General features: G+C 41.4%; 1 protein-coding gene across 1 annotated transcript in view; it reads left to right on the forward strand.

Moving 5' to 3' along the window:
• The window catches only part of rtn4rl1b (reticulon 4 receptor-like 1b), a 102,644-nt gene that overhangs the window by 72,102 nt on the left and 5,329 nt on the right, over positions 1-25,213 (forward strand). The window contains exon 2 of the mRNA XM_089013223.1: positions 24,151-24,602. Coding sequence (XP_088869349.1) covers positions 24,151-24,602 — 452 coding nt within the window. The remainder of the gene's footprint in view (positions 1-24,150; positions 24,603-25,213) is intronic.

Here is a 25,213-nt window from a genome sequence, read left to right on the forward strand (position 1 = left end):
CTAGATCGCTGGCCTGAGCCACACAGTAGCAAATTTCAGCCAGTCCTACCCGGCGACATGGATAATATACTTGAGCCCAAGTGGGTTGGATTATAAACGGCGGCATTGGAATGCTTCCTCGCCAATCCTTGGTGGGTTCTAACGAAGAGCCAGGAGTGAGACTCGGTTGGAATGCAAAGCCTATCTATGCGACTCGTCTGCCCTTTGCCGTGCAAAAATAAGAGGCCTGCACAAAAGAAGAGCAACAGAAAAGACAGACGGGTAGTTTCAAGTTGAGTGACAGCTCGCAAACAAGAAGAAGTAGGGGGGGGGGGGGGCGGTGGGAGGGTTGCAGCACACGCAAGATAGAGGCGGTGGCGACAAGAGAAAACGAGACGGATCCAGAAAGCGAGAGTAAACAGAGTGCGGCACATGAACAGACCATGATACTGTAGATGATGGACGGACAGATAAAGCGAGTGGAGGCGAGAGGGGACCGCAGAGAGGGGTGACGGGGTGACGGGGGGGCGTGAAGAGGGTACTTTGTCCTGTCCGAGCAGCTCTGCTGTCTGTCTGTCTGAGAGGGTTAATGTACCCTGCACACCAGCACTTGAATAATACACCAAGCATGGAGTTAAAATGGATAAACACATAAAAGTTTAATCAACCTGTCAAAGCGCTGCAATAGTGTGTGTGTGTGAGTGTGTGTGGGGGGGGGGGGGGGGGCTGTGCTCATGTGGAGCTGCGAATACCAGTTGGCTATGTGGGTCAATTCAGTGCTACGTATTAAAGGACAACCGACGTCTCCGCACAAGTTATGTCCATAATTTGTAAAATGGCTTCAAACGACTTCTACTGAGCGTATTTTACAAAGATTCCACCGCATATAGCTATATTTTACATTTTAAGACTCGTGCTGAATATTCCGGAAGTCTTGTTTTTGAGTTGGTGACGAGTCCGTACGTGACGTCACTGAAGGAACGCCCCTGACCGAAAAAAAAGGACACATTGTAGCAGTCCTTCCATCACATCACGTCAATGCTTGTTTGGTCTGAAAACCTCGTGTTGCGCCAGAAGAGGAAGTCCAAGCTCCATATAAGGAATTTATCAGCCTGTGGAAATGCAATACAGTGTCACGTCTACAAGAGGTCACCATTTAAGATAAGAAAAACTTATCCTGTGACTTTAAAGTGACCTTGAGAGTTTTGAAAGGCGCTTATAAATGAAATGTATTATTATATTGGGAGAAGGATATATTGTATATATTCCAACCAAGTTCTTAAAATGTCATGTTGTATTTGTGGTGTAGATTTTAATGTCATTTGCTGTTCAGCCTTCGAGCCAATTCAAGAAACGCCTTCCTTCGAATTATATAAATACAGTAAAGTCTCGTTATATCGATATTCAAGGGAGTCCGAAAAAATATCGATATAACCGGGACTATCGATATATCCGACCATGTTTGCATGTAATGTTCTCCGTGCGTGCATAGAAATAGTATCGATATAACCGGGACTATCGATATATCCGATATCGATATAACGAGACTTTACTGTAATATGTTCCTACTACAGATTAGGAGGTATAGTGCCACCTGCTGTTTCGATAGAGATTAGACAGAATAGAAGTTATCATATTTAAAAGTTTCATGTTATATGCTTAGTGAACATGTGTGACTCGAGTACATAATAGGCCCACAGTAAAGGCGCAGATGGCCACAGTCAATCTGAGTGAAACAGAACAAGCCCAGATAAACTGTCATCTTCATCTAGGAGATCTGGCCTTGGACAGAATTTAGGACTTGGGAAAATCCTTCGTCACAGGAGGACTTGAAACTCCTTCACAGGAAGAGCTCATTAGCCAGGTTACAAATTTATTAGTTCATGGAAAAGACAACCAATTAAAAATATCTGTTTTATTGCTTGGTGCTCAGAACGTCCGTTGGTGTGGTATTCTAATCAAGAAAACTACACTGTAAAACCCAACAAGTTGAAAGTACTCAAATTTTTTATGGCAACTGATTACGTCAAAATTTTTGAGTACAGTTTACTCAAAAGTTTTGAGTAACCTGTAACCTGTTTTGAGTAACCTGTACAGGTTACCTGTACAGGTTACTCAAAACTTTTGAGTAAACTGTACTCAAAAATTTTGACGTAATCAGTTGCCATAAAAAATTTGAGTACTTTCAACTTGTTGGGTTTTACAGTGTATGTTTTACTAATGTATCACTTCAATTTGCATATACAGTAAAGTCTCGTTATATCGATATTCTCGGGAGTCGAGATATAACCGGACTATCGATATATCCGATCCTGCGGGCATGTAATTTTCTCCTTGAGTTCATAGAAATAGTATCGTAATAAGCAGTACTATCGATATAACTGATATCGATATAACGAGACTTCACTGTACTCTCAATAAATAGCTTGGCAGAGGGCTGCAGAATTCGGGCATCTGTCATGAATGACTGCGTTCCCTGCCGGCAGTAAAAGACAGATCTTTCTGTGTTCGAGTCTTTGTCCACAGTGTCCGATCTCTGACATGTTTTGATTCTATCAGATTTTGTCATCCTTTTTGTTTTGTTTTTTTTTCATTCCTGTGAAAAGATTGATGTAAGACACGCGACATAAAAATCAGCGTTTGTCACGGCTGATAAACAGCCAAAGTAAATGATACACTGACTAAAAAGTAGACGCTGTCGATGGCGCGGCGCGACCTGTCAAAAGCAATCGGCGGCAACAAAAGGGGAAATTTCAATCAAGGCATTTGTGCCATTGCTGCAATGAAGAACGAAGGCGGGAGTGGGGGTGACACATGCCCTCCCCCAGTACTTTGTCATGGTCACCGACAGACTGCGGTGACATTAATAAAGCTACAATTGCGCACAAACATACACCCACAAAGATAATCCATTACATAACTCAAGCAAAAAAAAATAGCTGAGGCGTTTTTTTTAAAAGCCCTGCTGCTGCTCCCTTAGCTCAATTAGCGAAGTTAGATCCATCTTTTGAGCTCGCGGCGGACTCGTCACTCTCACATTGAGGAACTGTCATTGCCCTGCCTTGCCTGCATATTAACTGGAAGGGCATCTCGTTGCAGCTTCTCAAAATGGAATGTTACAAAACCCCACAAAAAAAAAAAACGGACAAGCTTGCTGCGCTTATGTGATGAGCGAAAATAGTTGATGGATAAAGAAAAGATGGCTGGAGGTGCTGATGGATCAGTTTGGTGGTTGATAGCCATCTGCTGTAATAATTGGATTGGATTGGCCTTTATTACAGCTAACAGATAGCCTGCTAGCTAATGGATAGTATATAATTATTATTAATGTTATTATTTTTTTAGCTTTGCATTAGCTAGCTGGTTAGCTTTCTATCTATTTGAGTTACTTCCGGGTTGAGTGAAGACCTAGTTAGCTATCTGTTAGCTAATTAGCTTTCTGAGTTACTTCCGGGTTGAGTGAACGGAACGGTAAAAAAACAGTGCCAGAGGCCATGGCCAGCGCTTTATCGGCATCCATACAACAAACAAAAAAAAACGAACAAATTTAGGAATGGCGCTCTACGATATATTTTAAATTCCCGAATAAATCCGTGAATGGTAGTGAATGAGAAAAACATCATGCAGGGTTGGAGCACGGGATGGAAAAGAAACCAATTTTGGTGCAAAATCTGGAAAAAAAGTGCGTACTTGGGTCTAGTGATCACGATGTAAGTCATGAGACAACGGCGAAGCGGTCCTGATTTTCTGCGCGTGAAAAAAAACAACAACAACAAGCACCTGGATTCCGCGTCCTCAATACCCCAAATCGGAAAAAAAAAGCCTGAACTGGAACAATCAACAATGAAAGCAGAACCAGGGCAGACAAACAAACGAGCTACTAGTAAACAGAATAATGAACAAGAATTCAGGAAAATGTAAGCATATGGAAAAAAAGAAGCAAGTCATCCATCACAATGACATCAAACTGAAAATGTCTTTTCCACAGTCAATAAATGAGCATCATTTTCCTCTTTGGATAAAACGAATCGGATGAGCGGCTCAAATGAAGAAATGATTAAAATATTGACTTGAAGACAAACGATTTGAAATGAAAGAATAATCCATTAAATGCTGATTAATTCTAATGAGGTGGAGTTTGCGATGAAACCAAGTGTTCATCGTGTGTTATAAAATGGTGACTGTGTGCACAGAAAACACAATCCGAAATCCAGAACAACAGGGAAAATATTTGAATACCACATCCCAAGCACCAACAACTATAAAACAACAGAAGATAGACATTTTAATTGGTTGCCCGTTCATTAAAGGACAACCGACACCTCCGGACAAATTGCGTCAATATTTTTTAAAATCACTTCAAATGACTTCTACTGAGTGTATTTTACAAAGATTCCACCGCATATAGCTATACTTTACGTTTTAAGACTCGTGCTGAATATTCCGGAAGTCTTGTTTTTGAGTTGGTGACGAGTCCGTACGTGACGTCACTAAAGGAACACCCCTGACCGAAAAAAAAAGACACATTGTAGCAGTCCTTCCATCACGTCAATGTATTTTGCTGTACTTGTTTGGTCTGAAAACCTCATGTTGCACCCAAAAGCCACCAGAAGAGGGCGTCCAAGTTCTATGGAAGGAATTTATCAGCCTGTGGAAACGGGCTACCCGTTTATATTATATATTATTCACATTAGTCTGTGATTCAGATATTTTTAGGCCAGCAGAGAAGGGCCTGACGGCCCACCACTAAAAAAACAGTAATTAATCACCAAATCCTACTTTCACATTCAATTTAACTTTAGCGGTATCTTCAAGCTTGACATTAAATGATAATAAGTGTGCTTGTAAACTGCGAACCAGAAAACATCTGTGAGATTGCTCTATCGGGTAGCCATTTGGACAGGCATTAAGGCATTTATCACAATGCCATCAACGTGCACAGAATGTGCTGTCCGGTATTGAGTATTGTGTTGCGGCACAATAGATCTTCTTCAGGCTCTTTTCATTGTGTCTGTTTTCTTTTTCTTCTTCAGGGGTTGTGCATGCAGTGCTGGCAGACAGAGTCAACACTGTGAAATGTGACGTGAAAGCTATTGTGAAACGGCGCTAGTTACTGTATTCATCATGGGAGTGACAACATTGAGGAAGGAAACAATTGACAGTTGAGACGGATCCTAAAATAATCCCTAAAACAAACAAACGTTTCTTGCTTTGCATACAACAAAGTGCTTGAGTAATCAGTCTTTAAATATCAGATATGTGGCAGGAGGTTACGTCGACTGATGCTTGCGGCATTGACCTTTGCTAATATTAGTATCACAAATGACTCTGGTCCCATTCTTGATGATATTCTGGATCAAATTCTTTGTACAGTGATACCTTGGCTTACGAACTTCATTGGTTCCCAGACAGAGTGTGTAAGGCGAAAAGTGTGTATCCCAAAAAATAATTTCCCATAGGAAACCATTAAAATGAGATTAATCCGTTCCCAGGTCCCCATAATAATACATTTTATTTATAAGCGCCTTTTAAAACTCTCAAGGACACTTTCCAGCCACAGGATATTTTTTATAAAACATAATGTTCTACTTTCTAATTTTCTAAGCCTTAAAACTACACAAAATATACCCTATTTTATGTATAATAAATGTTCTATGGTATTATAATTAAAGAAATAAACTGTACTATATAATAAAGTCGTTTTATTGACTTTTGTGATGGTCGTTGATGGCTTGATAGAATGGAGTGGCCGCTTTCATCAGCATTAAACACTTGATGAGGAACATAACCTTCTTCTTTCACCATCTTGAGGAATGATCCCTTTCTCTGCGATCATTTTACCTAGTTCCACATCAATTGTGTTCTGTTTAGCTGGGTTGATAGCTTTTTGTATCAAGTGTACAGATGGCTTGTGCGGGTTATTTGTGGAGCATGATTGATGGTATATTTTAACCTTGCAGTCTACACTCTGCCTTTGAACTATCAAAGTTGAAACGAGTCCAAATTTCACTGTTTACTATCTTTAACCGAAGACTGGGGGCAGGGAATAGAAGATAAAACAAGTCGGCTAACATATTCTTGTTAGGAGAACGGGCTCGTTCGCGAATGACACATCACTCATCACTCATTTACAAGGCAGAGTCTTGCTTTGCGTTGAAGACAGAACATTCTGCAGGCGATTGTAAGAGTGAGTGAGAGCGTGAGGGTTGGTGCTTCTAGTTGACATGGAGTTCAGCCAGGAGACAGTCAGGCTGAACAAAATTTAGTGAGCTGTCACTCAGCGTCAATTCCTTCCCTCCAAAGGCTGTCGTCCCTAAAGCCATGGTGAATGTGCCTTTTGACTACTGGATGAGTAACAAGAAAGCATCTTCTCTGAATCTGAACTCATTGTTTTGATTCTGGAGCAAGGCAGTCTGTGAAGGAGTATCCTGGCGTGACATCACGAACAAGGGGGCCGGACTTTCTGAATCTGCCCACTTCCAAGCTCATTTTGTGGCAGTTTTGGGACACTTTAAGTCATTTTTATTGGTGTTTTGCATTTGACTAAAAATATCAGCCTGCGTGTTTTGGGTATTTTAGATGCTATTGCAAATGATTTCATATGAAACACTGTTTTATCTACTTTGGTTTTAACTCATTCACTGCCATTCACAAATTTATTTGTTCTGGTTTTGTTTTTGTTTTTTTTTTCATGCTTGGGTGCCGATAAAGCGTTGGCCATGGCCTCAGGCTTTTTTTCTTTTCCACAAGGGGGCAGCATTTCCCTTTGTTCCAGCTTGAGCTGTTATTAAAAGCACTATACACATAAAACAATGTATGTATTTGCTTGTGCAGCTCGCTACAGATCGAGTGTGCTAGCTCTGGCCAGTATGCTCTTATCTGTTTGAGTGTAAATCATAAACTCAGACATCTGCCAAAAATCTGTTTTTGTGGGGCATGGACCGCTACACTCACATGTTCACAAGAAGGGTTTGTGACAGTTCTTAGCCATTCATGATAGCTGGGCGGAGTCAAGGGGGAAAACACAAAGACATTTGGGAATGGCGCACTACGTCATATTTTCAATTCCCGAATAAATAGCAGTGAATGAATTAAACCCGTCAACTTGAAGAATTCCATTTGGAAAGGCTTGACAAGCTCAAATGTGATCACCAAAGTCAGTGAGAAATGCAATGCGATGCAAAGTTGCTCCTGTACGGGAGAGAACACCCTGCGCGGCGTTAAATTAATCAACTAGGAGGCTAGAATTTAAACGTCTCATCTGATGCAATGTCATGGATGAGTTATTGCAGGTACTGACTGATGGCTTTGGACACAATTTTTTTTTTCCCCCCAATTGGTGACAAAGACTCACATTGGAGCACTCCGGCTATACAACCCAGCTCACCAAGTGACAGTGGAGGAATAATTATCTATCTATTCCCGAAAAAAAAACATCCATGCTTGAGGCCCTTTCACACACCAAACACACTTCAAAATGGCTGTCCTAAAATGCGACAGGCACTCATTATCTCAGGGCGGCAGCTTTTTTTTTTCAGCCAGCGGATGTTTTTTTTCTTTCCCCCACCAAAAAAAAGAACCAGTCGAAATTTCACTTTTTTTTTTTTTCATTCTCGTAGCCTCGCTCGAACCCCCTCACGGCGTCTCGTCGCTAAGATCTGGTCTCATAAATTAAACGTTTAATCGCATCATTAGTAATCAACACAAGAAGCGTTCTCTCTCTCTCTCTCTCGCCCGTGATGAAAGCTGTGGAATGCAAAGCGGCGCCATGTTTTCTCTGCGAACCTACATTTGTATTTGCAACTGCAAATTAGGCTGTCGGAGCAAGAGGAAAGTACAAACACAAATATTTGAATACTTTCGAGCTCGCTCCAGAAGGGAAATAATGATGCAGATCCATCCCGTATACAGTGATACCTCGGTTTACGAAGCCCTTGGCTTACGACCTTTTCGGTTTACGAACGTTAAATTTATGAAAATTTTACCTTGCCATAAAAACTATTTTTCGGGATACACACGGAGCTGCCACAATGAGTAATGTGTCGTTTGCGAATGAGCCCGTTCTCCTAAGAAGAAAATGGCAGCCAGCTTGTTTTGGTCCTCTATTCCCAGCCCCGAGTCATCAGTTAAAGTCACGCGATTGGTCAAGAACGCTGCAGTGAGGGGGGTGTACAGACAGAGAGAGAGAGTGAAGCTATTCTCCCAAAAACAAAATGGCAGCCGATATTTTCATATCCTCTATTCCCCGCCCCCAGTCTTCGGTTAAAGCCACGTGATTGGTCAAGAACGCAGCAGTGAGGGGAGGTGGTTTAAACATGAAAGAGTCAGGCAGACGACAGAGAGTGACAAAATGGATAGAAAACAGTGAAATTTGGACTTGTTTCAACTTTGATAGTTCACAGGAAGAGTGTAGACTGCAAGGTTAAAATTCCCATCAATCAGGCTCCACAAATAACCCGCACAGTCCATCTGTAGACTTGATGCAAACGGCTATCAACCCAGCTAAACAGAACACAATTGATGAGGAACAAGGTAAAATTATCGCAGAGAAAGCACCTACAAGTTTCATTCCTCAAGATGGTGAAAGAAGAAGGCTACGTTCCTCATCAAGTGTTTCATGCTCATGAAAGCAGCCACTCTATTCCATCAAGCCATCAACGACCATCACAAAGGTCAATAAAACGAATTCATTATAAAGTACAGTTTATTTATTTAATTATAATACCATCGCACATTTATTATACATAAAATAAGGTATATTTTGTGTCGCTTTAAGGTTTAGAAAATTAGAAAATTATGTTTTATGGGGACCGGGGAATGGATTATTCTGATTTTACTAGTTTCCTATGGGAAATTAATTTTTGGGATACACACTTTTCACCTTAGACACTCTGTCTGGGAACCAATTAAGTTCGTAAGCTGAGGTATCACTGTATTTGCCCTGTTGGCCCTGACAAACTGTACAGCAACACGGGATAAGCCTGCTTTGACGTGTAGTGAGAAAGCCAGTGGCACTGATGTCATCTGATGGTGACATTGCACCCAATCCAAGCAAAAAGTTACCGAAAAAGGCAAACGTGCGTAAATACTCAATCTTCAGTGATGATTCGCACATGGAAATTAGATGAGAGGCGAGAAAGACAATGTTGCGACACTCCAACTGCTTCCGTGACGCCTGTTAGCCCATTTGTGACAACTTGTGTTTTACCAAGCATTCTGCGCCGCACGAGATCATATCGCATGCTCGGAAGTGAGTAAATCAACCGCAATATCACACATACACACTTGAAAAAGTAGTGTATAAGGCGCACCAGAGTACAGTGATACCTTGGCTCACGAACGTAATTGGTTTCCAGACTGAGTGTGTAAGGCGAAAAGTGTGTATTCCAAACATTAATTTCCCATAGGAAACCATTAAATTGAGAATAATCCGTTCCCAGGTCCCCATAAAACATAATTTTCAACTAAATAAGCCTTAAAAGTACACACAATATACCTTTTTATGTATAATAAATGTGCTGTAATATTGTAATTAAAGAAATAGCTGGATAGCTTTTTGCATAAAGTGTCTCAAGGAGATCTGGGTTGTACATCTTAGAAGTTGTGATATTGCAACAGCAACAGAAGCAGGCAGACACACTAGAAACTTCATTGATAACTGCTTCCCTTGCTCGCATGTTCTCTTCAAATTGTACAGATGGCTTGTGCGGGTTATTTGTGGAGCTTAATTGATTGCATATTTTAACCTTGCAGTCTACACTCTGCCTTTGAACTATCAATGAAGTTGAAATGAGTCCAAATTTCACTGCGTTTTCTCTCCATGTTCTCACATTTTCACTTTTGTTGTTTCAAGCTCTGTCGACTGCCTTTCCTGTTCATGTGCAGCTCTGTGTTTCTGTAACCCCTCCCCCACTCATTGCTGCGTGTGTACCCTCCCTCCTCTACCACGGATCTTGACCAATCACGTGTGGCTTTAACTGAAGACTGGGGGTGGGAAATAGAGAACAAAAAAAAAAGTCGGCTGCCATTTTCAGCTCCTTTTTAGGAGAACCCGCACGTTCGCGAACAACATATTACTCATTGTGGCGCTCCGTGTGTTTCCCAAAACATAGTTCGTATGCCAAGATTATATTCTCGCGAATTTAACGTTTGTCAGGTGAAAAGTACGTTAGCTAAAGCGTTCGTAAGCCGAGGTATCACTATACAGTGAAATGGACCATTTCTTTCATTTGTAATTTCTGTAAATTGAAGTGACTTGAAAACATCGGTTCAAATATTTAATTCAGTGGCTATCATCCTTGAAGAAACATTGTCGGCCATGTTTGGCAACGTTCAATTTGTATCATACAGAAAAAAAATCTTTATGAGAGCCATTAAGAAAAAAAAAACTCAAAAAACTTACATTCGCTTTGGATGGTACGTTCATGAAAACACTAGCGCTATAAACATCCTAAAAATGATTTAGGAATAAATCTCCTATTTATGCTGTTTTCTTCAGCGCCGCTCTTCAATTATTCAGCGGCGTCGAAAAAAAAATGCAAAAATTAAAGAGCAGCAAAACTTTAGGCGAAGCCTTTATCGTGAATTGAGCCTCGCCACGCGTTTGCATCATACGCGATATTCCCACTCGATTATCCCACCGTGAAATGTGCTCATTGTCTTTACCTCTAATTATCACTAATGATACTTATCCCCTCCCCGCCATTTTTTTTTTTGCTTCTCCAGATACGATAACTTGCATGCTACATATAATAATAATAATAATAATAATAATAATAATAATAATAATAATAATAATGATAATAATAATAATAGATTTGATTTATAAGCCCCTTTCAAAACTTTCAAGGTCAATTTACAGTCACAGGATTTATTTAGTTTTTTGTGTGCAGGTAAGCAGCGGCAGTCATTCGCGCCAGCGTTCACTCTACCCGGAAGTAACACAGCAGCAAAGTTATGAAAGGACAACAGCGATACCTCAGTTTTCGACCCTAATCTGGTCCAGAAACCTGTTTGAAAACCGATTTGTTCAAAAACCGAAACATAACTTTCCATTATGATCAATGTAAAAAGTTTTAATCTGTTCCAAGTCTAAAAAATATATTTTTAAAAGCATGTTTTAACTTGTCTACATCATAAACTGGATAAACACGTAATAAGGTCATTTGTAAACGACTATAAAAACAAACTAATGTTTTATTATTTAATGGACCTTGCGCGTCAATTATATTATATATTGAACTGTATATTGTAAGTTTTTCCTGTGATTGAGTAGCGGCAGCCATACGCGGTGGCGTTCACTCTGAAGTCACTCAAATAGATAGAAAGCAAGCTAGCTAGCTAATAGATAACTAATAGCTAGCTAGCTCGCTACATAACCAATAGCTAGCCGGTGGACGGCCGCTAGCAGAAAAATGGAGTATTTATTAGCTAGCAAACCTAGCTATCTATCTCGCTAACTAGTGACAATTTTAACAGACCTCAGGCAAAAATAACATAGAACACCCACCTCTTGAGTCACGTGTGATCGCCTCCCGACCACCCACTCCTCTTGCCAAACGCGGTGGTGTGCAAAATTGGTTGGCTGGTTGACGCTGAACAGAACATCTGCAAAGGGGAAAAAAAAACAAAAATTCAAATAATTGCTCAATGGCCACGAAAATGCGGCGTTTGGTTCACTTGTTGAAAATTAATGGACGTGGCATGGTGCCGCAAAAGGCGGCACAGTCGGGGCCCGTCCGCAAAAGCCACAAAGTGGTTTGATGGCCCCGGAGCCGTAATGTGACGTGCTGATTCTTTATGTGCATTTTGATGTGGAATCGCAGTGGGATTGTTTGGATTCCCTGATGGGATTTGTTGTCGCTAAATTAAACATTAAATAGATAGCAATTATCATCTGCGTCATTTTCTAATTGACATACAGTGAAGCGGTTTCGTGAAGAGGCCGTGTTATGGGAAATGAAGCTCTTGATTCCTGGCAGTATGGTGATATAGAGACTGTGACTCACAGTTAAGAGGTTCTGGGTTCGAATCTTGACCCAATGCCCCTTGTGGGTGGAGTTTGCTGGTTTGAAATTTGAACCCCCAAACTAAAAACTGTATCGATCGGAATTACACAGACATCAACCCCTACCCTAACCTTAAAAAGACAAATTAGTTTTACTGTATTACAAATATTGAGCGATAGCTAAATAAATAAACGAGACGACTGTCTAAAATTGAACAAACCGGGTCAATAAACATAATTAAGAAAATAATCTCATGAGCAAAAACTACAAGACAACACAAAATGCACTGCCTGTCATGTTTGTCACAGCTTGGAATTGAAGCGAATTTACAGTACGTGGGACAGGAGATGTGAGACAATCTCTTTTCGTCAACGGATGCTACAGCTTCCTGTTTGCTTTCAACATTTAGCTTGTAGTCGTAGACGTGCACATTCCACCATGATGTCACTGATCCACTGGTGAAAAGGACGCTTTGATTTTCTCCTCTTTCGTATATAACTGCTTCATGCAACAAAAAGGGTGCAGAAAGTGCTTAAGATTGAAGATTGTCTGTTTTATGTATGCTCACATTATTTATTTTGTTGTTGTTTTGACTTGAAGATACAAGATGGCCGCATTGAACATACAAAATGGCGCCATCTTGTATCTTCAAGTCAAAACAACAACAAAAAACAAAATAACAAATAATAATAATAATAATAATAATACATTTCATTTCTAAGCGCCTTTCAAAACTCTCAAGGTCACTTTAGTCACAAAAATCATTTTCTCTGCAGGTGAGCGGCGGCAGCCACATGCGCCAGCGTTCACTCAACCCGGAGGTAACTCAAATAGATAGAAAGCTAGCTGGCTAATAGATAGCTAGCTAGATAGCCAGTTGTGCTCTGGTTTCACCTCATTAGCCAATCTGATTTCCTCTCCAATCTGATTACCTCCAACTGAGTTGCTTGAGTGAACGCTGGCGCGTGTGGCTGCCGCTGCTCACCCACGGAAAAACTTATCCTGTGACTGCAAAGTGACCTTGAGAGTTTTGAAAGGCACTTATAAATGAAATGTATTATTCTTATTACTATAATCAATGCAGTCCCTTATTAACATTGAACGCCATAAGTCGCGTTCAACAAAGATCATCTATTTCGCAAATGCAGCACATTCCCAGCTCGCCTCCAATGGTTGACTGGAGTCCTGTTTAACCTCAGAAAGGACTCGACCAATCGGTAGGGGAGTTTGGCAGTGAGACGGCGTACCGGGGGAGGGGCAGGGGCAGAGGTGCGAAGATAATAGTCCCAATGGGGCGGCATGCGGCGTAACACTCGCCGTATTGGAGGCTTGACTGCTCTCCTGTGAAGGAGTTCTGAATTGCACACTGAAAGACAAACAGTCGACAAACAGTCGACTTTTGTAATGTTTTATTTTGAAGGGGACGGGGTGGATTTCACCGTCCTGATGGTTTTTTGGAATTACTACTTTTTGGATGGAGTGGAAATCGGTTGCGGATCAAGTTGGTTGCGCACTTTTCGAATGAACATTAGTCACCCGCTGCTCGGAGTGCAGGAGTTGACATGCTGCTATAGCTGTGCTGTGGAATTAGAATCGATAATTGTTCAACGTAGTGAACTGTGAAATAAACACGTGTAAAACAACTGATAACTAGGGCTAAATTGTGATAGAAAATGAGATTTATTTTTTTTCAACCTCCTCTTCCTCAGTCTTTTATTTTATTATTCTAAACCGAACTATCCACAGCTATTAATGTATATGTATTGCAAAAAAAGACTATCCAATTTATTTTACCAATATTTTTTGTCTTATAAGGTGAAACGCATTAAAATGGACCATCAATTAACACGACATGATCGGTGAATCCAATCAAGTCCCAAATTTTGGATAGATGGATGGATGGATGGATGGATAGCTAGCTATCCAGCTATCCGTCCAGCTAGCTATCCAGCTATCCGTCCAGCTAGCTATCCAGCTATCCGTCCAGCTAGCTATCCAGCTATCCGTCCAGCTAGCTATCCAGCTATCCGTCCAGCTAGCTATCCAGCTATCCGTCCAGCTAGCTATCCAGCTATCCGTCCAGCTAGCTATCCAGCTATCCGTCCAGCTAGCTATCCAGCTATCCGTCCAGCTAGCTATCCAGCTATCCGTCCAGCTAGCTATCCAGCTATCCGTCCAGCTAGCTATCCAGCTATCCGTCCAGCTATCTCGCTAGCTAGCAAGATAGATAAATAGGGATAAACACACTGAAAACCTTGACATCTTTCAAAACAAATCGAGTGTACTCGCAGAGACTTTAAGTTTTGCCTGGAGAATCTATACTTTACTTTTATCCAAAGCCAAATGCGATTAAAACAATATATATACACTCTAATATTCTCATCCTGAGGCGGTGACCTGATCTAGCAGTGGTTTCGAAGCAATATCTTCCTCCAGTCAATATTGAACGCTGCCAGTGTGGCAGAGAAAACAGTCAAGAGCCTCAGAGACAGCCGAGTGTTGTTTTGTTAATGAAAAGAGCTGATGTTTGTTTGTTATTTGTGGATCCCCGTGTGGCTAGCAAACAGCGCTGCAGGGGAAGTTTGACATTTTTGCGCTTTTGTCGATGCATGTCCGTTACTTTTATTCTTCTCAAAACTGAGGTTGTGAGCTGGGTGGAGGAGTGCTTGTTTCTTTCCTCAGAAACAAACAAACAAACTCTGAACAAAACACAATTGGCTAGCTTGCTATCTTTTTGAGTTACTTCCAAGTTGAGTGAACGCTGGCCGCGTGTGGCTGCCGCTGGTTACCCACAGAAAAAAACATATCCTGTGACTGTAAAGTGTCCTTGAAAGTTTTGAAAGGAGCTGAGAAATGAAATGTATTATTATTATATTATCATTATTTATTTGCTAGCTATTAGCTATTCACTGGCGAATGGCTACCTTTTCGCTAGCTATTAGCTATCTATTCGCCGGCAAATGGTTATCTATTCGCCAGCTATTAGATATCTATTTGCTAGCTATTAGATATCTATTTGCTAGCTATTAGCTATCTATTTGCCGGCAAACGGTTATCTATTCGCCAGCTATTAGCTATATATTCGCTAGGTATTGGCTAGCTGTTCGCTGGCTAATGGCTATCTATTAGCTATCTATTCGCAAGCTAGCTTGCTATCTATTTGAGTTACTTCCGGGTTGAGTGAACGCTGGCGCGTGTGGCTGCCACTGCTCACCCACAGAAAAAAACTTATCCTGTGACTGTAAAGTGACCTTGAAAGTTTTGAAAGGAGCTGTTCCAAGTCTAAAAAAATAACGTTTTAAAAGCACTTTTTAATTAGTCTACAGCATGAACTGGATAAACACGTAATAAGGTCATTTGTAAACTACTATAAAATATATTCTTTAATACAGTAAAGTCTCGTTCTATCGATATTCAAGGGAATCCGAAAAAATATCGATATAACCGGGACTATCTATATCCGACCCTGTTTGCATGTAATTTTCCCCGTGCGTGCATAGAAATAGTATCGATATAACCAGGACTATCGATATATCCGATATCGATATAACGAGACTTTACTGTATTTTGTACAGCCGCCCCCATTTCAAGCACAAATAACTCCAGACCCATATAACTTGGGAATTAACTTTTTTGATGAAAGACCAGAATCTAAGGTTTCTTATGATGCATTGAAGGTTTATGCAGTCCTAAAATTCAATATTTAGCGGGTCCTGCAATTTGAGTGAAAATGGCAAAAACCCTGGCACTGGAATGGACACATTTGTGCACATCATCTGGCAGTGAATGAGTTCATGTCAGACCCTAGTTTGAGCCTGAAGGGTATGAGAATGAAACTGCTGTCTTTTTCACTCTTTTTACCAGTTCTACTCCCGAAAAAAAATCCACTCTCAAGGATAAACAAATAGTCGCCGTCTCTTCTGCTCTCTTTCATTTCTTAACCGAAAAGTCTTGTTATTTGGCCTGGGGGTTCGAGAGCGAATGATATTTCATTATGTGACAGAATTCAGGACTCACAAGGTCTTCCATTTAAGTTCAGAAAAGTCGGATCACTACGCGAGTGCAAATTAGACTTTGGGAGTGCTCACAAGTGGTGTCGCCAAGAGATAACGTCGGGGGGGGGGGGCAAGTGATTTGTCATCATCACCTTCCGACGTGACCAAAACAATGTGAAAAGGCAGCGTGGATGTTGCAAGCGTTTAAAGCTGAAGTGAATCTTAGGCTCGGCGTATTGCGCCGGTGTGCGTGACTCTTTAAATCCCCGTAAGCCGCCGAGGGTATCTCTCCAAGCCAGGCCGTGTTTCATTTAATCACCGCTAGGCAGGAACCGCGTCTCGTATACTGAAGCTTGCCGCGTTGTACTTGCGGGAAACGGCGACGGAATCAATTAAATTACGGGTGGGTAAAATAGCAAAAAGGCAGACATTTGAAAATGGATTTTTTTTTACATTGAGTAAAAACATAAAACAGCAAAACCCGTCACTAAATCGCCATGGTGGGGTGTGGTTCAATTTGGATCGTTCCTACAACCGAACACAAAAAGCTCAGACAGTCATTCAATCTTACGCACTTTTCTGCACCCTCTTTCTTGTATGAAGCAGTTCGAGATGAAAGAGGAGAGGATCAAAGCGTCCTTTTCACCAGTGGATCAGGGACGTCATGATGAAACGTGCACGTCTACTACAAGCTAACTGTCGAAAGCAAACACGAAGCTGTAGCATCCATTGATGAAAACAAATGGTGTCACATTTCCTGTCCCACGTAAATCCGCTTCAATTCCAAGCAGCGACAGAAAATGGATGCAAGGATGGGAAAAAAAAAATTGCATTGAATAAAACTGTGCAGGTATGAGGAGTGTCTTGCAAAATGTCTGAAGGGTATGTCTGGTACAAAATGAAACGACAACGTGGTCGTCCTCTCGGTGAGATAGACTCTATGAAACAGGCGATGGAACGATGAAATTAAATTTAACGATTAAGAGTAGCACCGGTTGTGGCGATACAGTGAAACGAACCGTTGAGTCTGTCGTTTCATCATGAGTGAAGGGGAATGGGTGGGGCGCAAGTGTCTTTGAGAGCAAGCACAGATTGCACAGTGAAGTTCTTGCACTCTTATAAACACACCCAATCAAAGAAACTACACTTCATCTTTTTTTTTTTTTTTTAGATTCTTCCTTTTATGGAAGCAAACAGATGAATGCCAGGATGTAAGGACTCGCCTTCAACTGGATTTTCAATCATCGCCATGTTTTACGTTCAAAAGAGACAGTCACAAAGGGCAAAGTCGGGAAAAGAAAATGAAAGCAACAGTGAGTCATCGGAGCGCTAACAAAAGACGTGGCATTTACCCTCCCTTTGCCAGTTTGACATATGACCTATTAAACAATTGTCGGACGGGGCAGAACAAGTGAGTGTCGGGTTTCAAACTCCTTACTATTCTAGACGGCAGAATTCCTTTTCACACAGGCGTTATCTATCCCAGCTCTCGAACCGCCTCTGAAATTCATAGTACGAAAGAAGCTGATGTCGCTTGGCAGTCTTGGACTAGTGTTTCAGGCGAAACGTGTGTATCCCAAAAATGTATTTCCCATCGGAAACTATTAAAATGAGAATAATCCGTCCCCATTCTACTAAATAAGCATTAAAACTACAAAAAAAAAATACCTTATTTTATTTATAATAAATGTGCGACGGTATTATAATTAAAGAAATAAACTGTACTGTATAATAAAGTTGTTTTATTTACCTTTGTGCTGGTCGTTGATGGCTTGATGGAATGGATAGCTTTTTGCATAAAGTGTCTCAAGGAGCTCTGGGTTGTACATCTTGGAAGTTGTGATATTGCAACAGATGCAAGCAGACACACTAGAAACATCATTTCATTTCAAATTGAACTGATGGCTAGTGCGGGTTATTTGTGAAGCCTGATTGATGCGAATTTTAACCTTGCAGTCTGCACTCTGCCTTTGAACTATTAAAGTTGAAAACAAGTCCGAATTTCATAGTTAACCACCTCCCCTCACTGCTACATTCTTGACCAATCACGTGGCTTTAACCAACGACTGGGGGCGTGGAATAGAGAACCAAAACAAGCCGGCCGCCATTTTCTTTTAGGAGAACTGGCTCATTCGCGAACGACATCACTTATGGTGGCAGCTCCGCGTGTATCCTGAAAAATAGTTTGTATGCCAAGGTAAAATTGTCATAAATGTAACGTTTGTAAACCGAAAAGTTTGTAAGCCAAGGGGTTCGTAAAGCGAGGTATCACTGTATAACAAATGAGTAGCAACATAACAATTACACTTAAAATAAGCCCTGCTGCTAACATCTGGAAGCCGCGACTGAGATGCGAATTCCTGCTTCTGTCTCTCATTCCCACCATTGGCCCAAACTAATGAATCGCTCCACGCAAACACTTTTTCTGCTTGATTTCCTGTTTCTTCTTGAAGGCCATTACTCGAGACGGCCGTAACTCGCCGCATGTGTGTGAGCGTCTCTCACCTGCTATGAATAATTGATGTGTTTGAATCGAGTGCCTTTTATATGCAAGGAGGCAACAGCTGCAGCAAGGAGGTGTCTGACCATTGGGGTTTTTAGGCAATGAGCTATTATTGGATTGGGGGCGGGAGGAGTTGAAACACCCCTACATTTTATTTTTTACAAGCAGGTCCCGTTTCACCGAGTTCTGATGATCCAATAGCGTAACCGTGCCTGTGTTTCATATTGAACTTAACTCATTCAGTGCCATTCTCGAATTCAGTCAGGAATTGAAAATACAGTGATAACTTGGCTTACGAACTTAATTGGTTCCCAGAAAGAGTGTGTAAGGTGAAAAGTGTGTATCCCAAAAAATAATTTCCCATAGGAAACCATTGAAATGAGAATAATTCCATTCCCAGGTCCACATAAAACATCATTTTCTACTTTGTAAGCCTTAAAACTACACAAAATATCCCACATTTTATGTATAATAAATGTCTGATTGTATTGTAATAACATAAATAAACTGTACTGTATAATAAAGTCGTTTTATTTACCTTCGTGATGGTCGTTGATGTAGTTGCCTCTTGATAATATCCGAGTGAAGTTGCCGTGCTTTCTCAGTGACAATACCCTCACTCACACTGTCCCCTGCTAGCTGCTTTTCGTTAATCCAAATCAATAGAAGTTTTTCAACCTCTTCTATTGCCTGAGACCGCTGCTTAGACAACACAGAAACACCCTTAGCCTACGCGTAGCAATGGCCGATTTAGCATACTGGTACTGGGACGCTAAGTCACACAAACGCACAATGATCTTCTGCTCGGCCGTAATTTTCTTTTGTGTCCTCTTCGGCTGAACACTCGCCAATGGTGGGGTCTTTTTCGGTCCCCAAAAAGCAAAAGTATTCACTTGATAACAAAATCGGCTCAATTTTTTTTGCAGATTTTGGACACTTTAAGTCATTTTTATTGGTGTTTTTCATTTGACTAAAAATATCATACTGCGTGTTTTGGGTATTTTAGATGCTATAAAACGTTTTTCTGATGTCAGTTAAGAAACAAAAAAGTGACGTCGGTTGTCCTTTAAAGCATGTTTCTATGTAAACTTCATAGACGTCTCATCTTATTATCCTCTTGGTCCAATTTTTACGCCGTAAAATGAGATGATGCAGCTTTTGGAAGCAAGTTACGACACGAGAAGCTGAAATGACCGCTGTTGAATTGTGCATTCACAAAATTTTCAAGTCGACGTCCTCGCAGGAAGCCCTTGATGCAATCCATGCCCATATATGGTCATGTCATTCCAGCAAGGTTACGCCGGATTTTTTTTATAGTTATGTAAATGAATTCGATCAACTTGTATTCAATACCATGAAGGATTGTGTGACATTGGAAAAAGTCGAATTCATCAAATGTTGATGAAAGGCGTCTGTCAATCATACGGACCCGGAATTAATACAGTGATACCTCGGTTTACGAACCCCTTGGCTTACGAACTTTTCGGTTTATAAACGTTACATTTATGAAAATTTTACCTTGGCATACAAACTATTTTTCGGGATACACACGGAGCTGCCTCAATGAGTGATGTGTCATTCGCGAACAAGCCCGTTCTTGTAACAACAAAATGGCAGCCGATTGTTTTTGTCCTCTATTCCCCGCCCCCAGTCTTCGGTTAAAGCCACATGATTGGTCAAGAACGTAGCAGTGAGGGGAAGTGGTTTAAACATTAAAGAGACAGGCAGATGACAGTGAGAGCGTTTCAACTTTGATAGTTTGGCAGAGTGTAGACTGCAAGGTTAAAATATCCCATCAATCAGGCTCCACAAACAACCCACACAAGCCATCTGTACACTTGATGCAAAAAGCTATCAACCCAGCTAAACAGATCACAATTGATGAGGAACAAGGTAAAATTATGGCAGAGAAAGCACCTCCAAGGGATCATTCCTCAAGATGGTGAAAGAAGAAGGTTACGTTCCTCATCAAGTGTTTAATGCTGAGGAAACCGGCCACTTCATTCCATCAATGACCATCACAGAGGCAAATAAAACGGTTCATTTCTTTAATTATAATACCATAGAAAATTTATTATACATAAAATTGGGTATATTTTGTGTAGTTTTATGGCTTCGAACATTAGAAAGTAGAAAATTATGTTTTACGGGCACCTGGGAACGGATTATTCTCATTTTAATGGTTTCCTATGGGAAATTAATTTTGGGGATACACACTTCGCCTTACACACTCTGTCTGGGAACCAATTAAGTTCGTAAGCCAAGGTATCACAGTAATAATCATAATAATACATTTCATTTATGAGCGCCTTTCAAAACTCGCAAGGTCACTTTCCAGTCACAGGATAAGTTATTTTGTGTGTGAGCAGCGGCAGCCACACGCGCCTGCGTTCACTCAGCCCAAAAGCAACTCAAATAAATAGAAAGCTAGCTCCTTAGCTAATAGATAGCTAATAGCTAGCTAGATAGATAGCTATCGAGCTTGATAGCTAGCAAATAGAGAGCTTATGTTTATATAATTACAATATATTATTTGAACCTTGTTTTGATTTTGCAGTGGACACATTCTTGTACATTTCTGGCAGCGAATGAGTTAAAAACAAACCCAACATGAAAACTAATAAAAATGAATAAAACAAAGCATTTTGGAAAACATACACACTAATAAACACTAATGCTAAAAAAAATATGTCAAAATAAATTTTTTTTAATTATTTCTAAACTGATGATAAAAAAATCTAAACGATGACAACCCTGAAACAGAGCAAGAGCTAACGATCAAACGGACGACCCCAACAGACGCATTGGAGAGTTCTCCGCTAAGCTCTCTTTCTCTTTATCTCGATGCTCTTTCTCCTGATGTGAGGCGCTGGGTCAGTTGCCAAGTCGCCTCCTGTCTGTGCCCGCCACGCTTAATTTCACACGAACAGACTCGTATCGTGCGTGCTGACACAAAGGGAACAAGTCCCATTAATAATGCCCGCTAAGATGCTTCATCTGCCCTCTATTAATTCCTCCACAGAAAAAAACACACAATAGGATGTTCTCACATTCTGCCCGCGTGCTTGTTCGTCAAATCCAAACATGCGACAATGTAATAGTGATGTGTCATTCGCGAACGAGCCGGATCTCTGAAGTAAACGAAGAGAGCCGGCTCCCCCAAGGAGGAGCCAGAAATGGGAGCCGACTTTTTTCCCCCTCTATTCCCCGCTCCCAGTCTTCGGTTAAAGCCGCACGTCATTGGTCAAGACCCGTGGGAGAGGAGGGAGGGGGAAATTACAGACACACGCAGCAGTGAGGAGAAGGTGGAGAGGTTAGGAGAACAGTTCAATAAAAGACACCATCCATCCATTTTCCGTACCGCTTATTCCTCACTAGGGTCGCGGGGGTTGCTGGAGCCTATCTCAGCTGTCTTCGGGCACGAGGCGGGGGACACCCTGAATTGGTTGCACATTTCGGAGAATTAGCAGAAGAGCTGCACTGTTTTGGAGCTATTTCAGCAGGTCACTGCAGATCAGTGTCGACATTACAGTGGACAAATGTTATCACATTATGCTATTATTATTATTCAATTATTATCATTTTACTAGTTCATATGATAGCATTATTATATGAAAAGCAAATTAGTGACAGCTGATCATCAGTAACCACAGGGAAAGTTAAAGTTAGTGGATTTTCTTTCTGCACATAAATAAAGCCATATAAATAAATGTATTTGATATAGTGTATTTTTTATATGAGTAATTCATTGTTTATACAATTTTACATGATTTTTGGCAGTTAATTAATTCGAGCAACAACAAAAAAAAAAACTGAGGAGCCATTAAGGAGCCAAAAGAGCCGGATCTTTTTAGTGAGCTGAGCCAAAAGAACCGTCTCTCTGAAAAGAGCTGAAATTCCCATCACTAATTCACATTCACACGCACAATCGGATGTTTTCGCATTCTGCCCGCATGCTTGTTCGTCAAATCCAAACATACTACAGTGTAAACAATCTTGCGCCAGAAAGGAATGACGGCGCGCAGCTTGCCGCCTTAACACGGAGCGCCGGCGGGAATTTGATATAAGCCTTCGTGCATGTCGATGCTATATGTCAACAACGGTGGGAAGGCTCAACGACAGTGTTAGTTTTTAGTGTTAGAAAATGCACAAGATGGCGCACAAGCTCCGTTGGAAATGGGCTGATTTGTCTGCTGGGAATTTGTGTCATCTTCTTTATGCGTGTTACCGCCATTGGCTGCGACACACAACGATTCACCATTGCGTTATTTATGTAGTTTTCCTTCTAATTTCGCCATCAACACGGTGTTTTCAGACAAAGAAAAGTAACCAAAATACATTGTGTGTCGCTTTCTCGGTCAGGGGCGTTCCCTCCGTGACGTCTCTTAGGGCATCGTCATCAACTCGAAAACAAGACCTCATCAATATTCAGCGCGAGTCTTAAAATATAACTATATGTGGTGGAATCTTTGTAAAATGCGCTCAGTAGAAGTCATTTGAAGTGATTTTACAAATTATGGACACAACTTGTCCGGAGGTGTCGATTGTCCTTTAAATGTCAAACTAAAATGTTGTTTTTGGTTTTCCTATTGGCGTTTTTAGTGTTGAACGAACCAAGATGAGAAATCTCCATCTCAATTAACGCACTGAGCTCAAGACCTGAACACACACAAAAAAACGTTTCTTGTTGAATAAATAAAACAAAGCTTTATTTCCCCAGAGTGAGGAAAACCCATTTATTCCATCAGTACAGTCCGAGCATGATACGCTTCTCCAGAAACGGCAAAATGATTAAAAAGAGATGACAAGAAGGAAGAAACTGAGTTCTACAGACTACAGAGTTGATAAGGAAAAACAAAAACATCGACACGTTTTGATCGAGGTCAAAATATTTTCTCGAGACGCATCCTGACGGCATGTAAACGGTGACAGAAGAATACCTGCATGTGGTGTGTAGCCCACCGGCGGGGTTTAGCAACGTGTATCAGAACCAAACCCAAGAGAACACCCACCTCCTCAGGTGTCACAACAGCGTCCTGAATGACTGTTTAAAGGTCGGTGAAATCAGACGCTCAATGTCACAATTTTGTTTCGCCTCGGTAAGAAAACGCCTGGAAAAAAAAAAGTTTTTTGGCAGAGTTTTCCCGGCATAAAAGACCCCCAGATTATAGGGTTACTTAAAAGCCAACGGGGGGTGTATCGATTAGAGGCAGTGAATCAGACTTCCTCTGTACGGTGAATAATAAAAGTGAGTGGATGGCGGCCAACAGTTTGTCAGACGCAGTTTGCCAAACGGGCGCATGTTCTGGGCTCATATTAGGACGCGAAGAAACGTGGCAAAGTCACATCTCGTCTTCCCCCCCCACAGGAGCTGGCGAATCATGTCGTTGATCAAGAAGGGCCTCGCCGCTTAGAAACACGTGTTGAAATAAACGCTATGTGCCAGGGTTTGTGTCATTTGGAATTTGGATATCCCTGCTGTATGGAATCGCACAGTTTGTGTTACTCGGTGACTCATTGGAGGTGTTGTGCTGTGGGCGTCAACACATGCTGTGTTTGTGGAGAAATTAGCAAGACATTTGTGAAGAATTCCCTCTTGACTCTTGCTTAGTTTCAATTTTGAGAAGTCTCCTTCCTAATATGCGTCTTTCCATGTGCGACGTAGGGTGTGGGCTGGAGGTCCTGCTGGTACTCTGCGGCCTGGAGTTTTCCTGGTCCTGCCCTCGTCACTGCATCTGTTACACGGCGCCAAGCACCGTCTCCTGCCAAGCGCACAATTTCCTGACGGTCCCCGAAGGCATCCCGCCCGATAGCGAACGGATCTTCTTGCAGAACAACAAGATCCACCGGCTTCTCAGAGGTCACTTCAGTTCCAACACGGTGACTCTCTGGATCTACTCCAACAACATCACCTACATCGAGCCGTCCACCTTCCACGGCTTCGCGCGACTGGAGGAGTTGGATTTGGGAGATAATCGCCACTTGCGCTCGTTGGCTGAAGACACATTTCACGGGTTGAACCGGCTTAGTGCTCTCCACCTGTACCGCTGCGGACTTAGCTCGCTTCCCAATAACATCTTCCAAGGACTGAGGAGTCTTCAGTATCTCCATTTGCAGGTAATACCAAGATCTTTCCTCATAGTCACTTTTGAGTTCTTTGGAAATAACATTTTAATTGATTCGCCAACACAGATCGCCTCATGAAATAATCAGTTCATTGGCAGTTCCTCGATTTTTTTTTTTTGCTTGAGGGTCAATGCAACAGAAGTGAGGAGGCGGAATTCTACCCAGTCAGCGAAACATTTCCGTTCATGTTTTAGGGTACAGAGGTAAAAGATTTTTTCTCAGATTTATTTATTTTTCTCCCCCGACCATCATGGAATGACAGATTTACTATTCATCGTGCACAGCGCATTAGTTTTCTACATTTTGCATGAGTTCGGATCAAAAGCCGATTTATTAGGGCAAACGGACCATCCAACGGGTCAACCGGAAAGAGGAAGAACAACTATTTGCATATGTCGAATATAGTGAAAACCGTAACGATACAACTGTTATTTACTAAATGGATCTTAGGGGTGCTGGGTCCCCTGAAGACAGAGGTATCAAACTCAAGGCCCGGGGTCCAGATTTGACCAGATGTGGCCTGCGAAAGCAAATCAACGATGGCCACTTTCAGGATGCTTGCTAAAATATCGACCAGAATTTCACATTATCATTAGTAATTG

The sequence above is a fragment of the Hippocampus bargibanti genome, linkage group LG14, assembly GCF_051943395.1.
Source record: "Hippocampus bargibanti isolate YZ-2025 linkage group LG14, ASM5194339v1, whole genome shotgun sequence".
NCBI lineage: Eukaryota > Metazoa > Chordata > Actinopteri > Syngnathiformes > Syngnathidae > Hippocampus > Hippocampus bargibanti.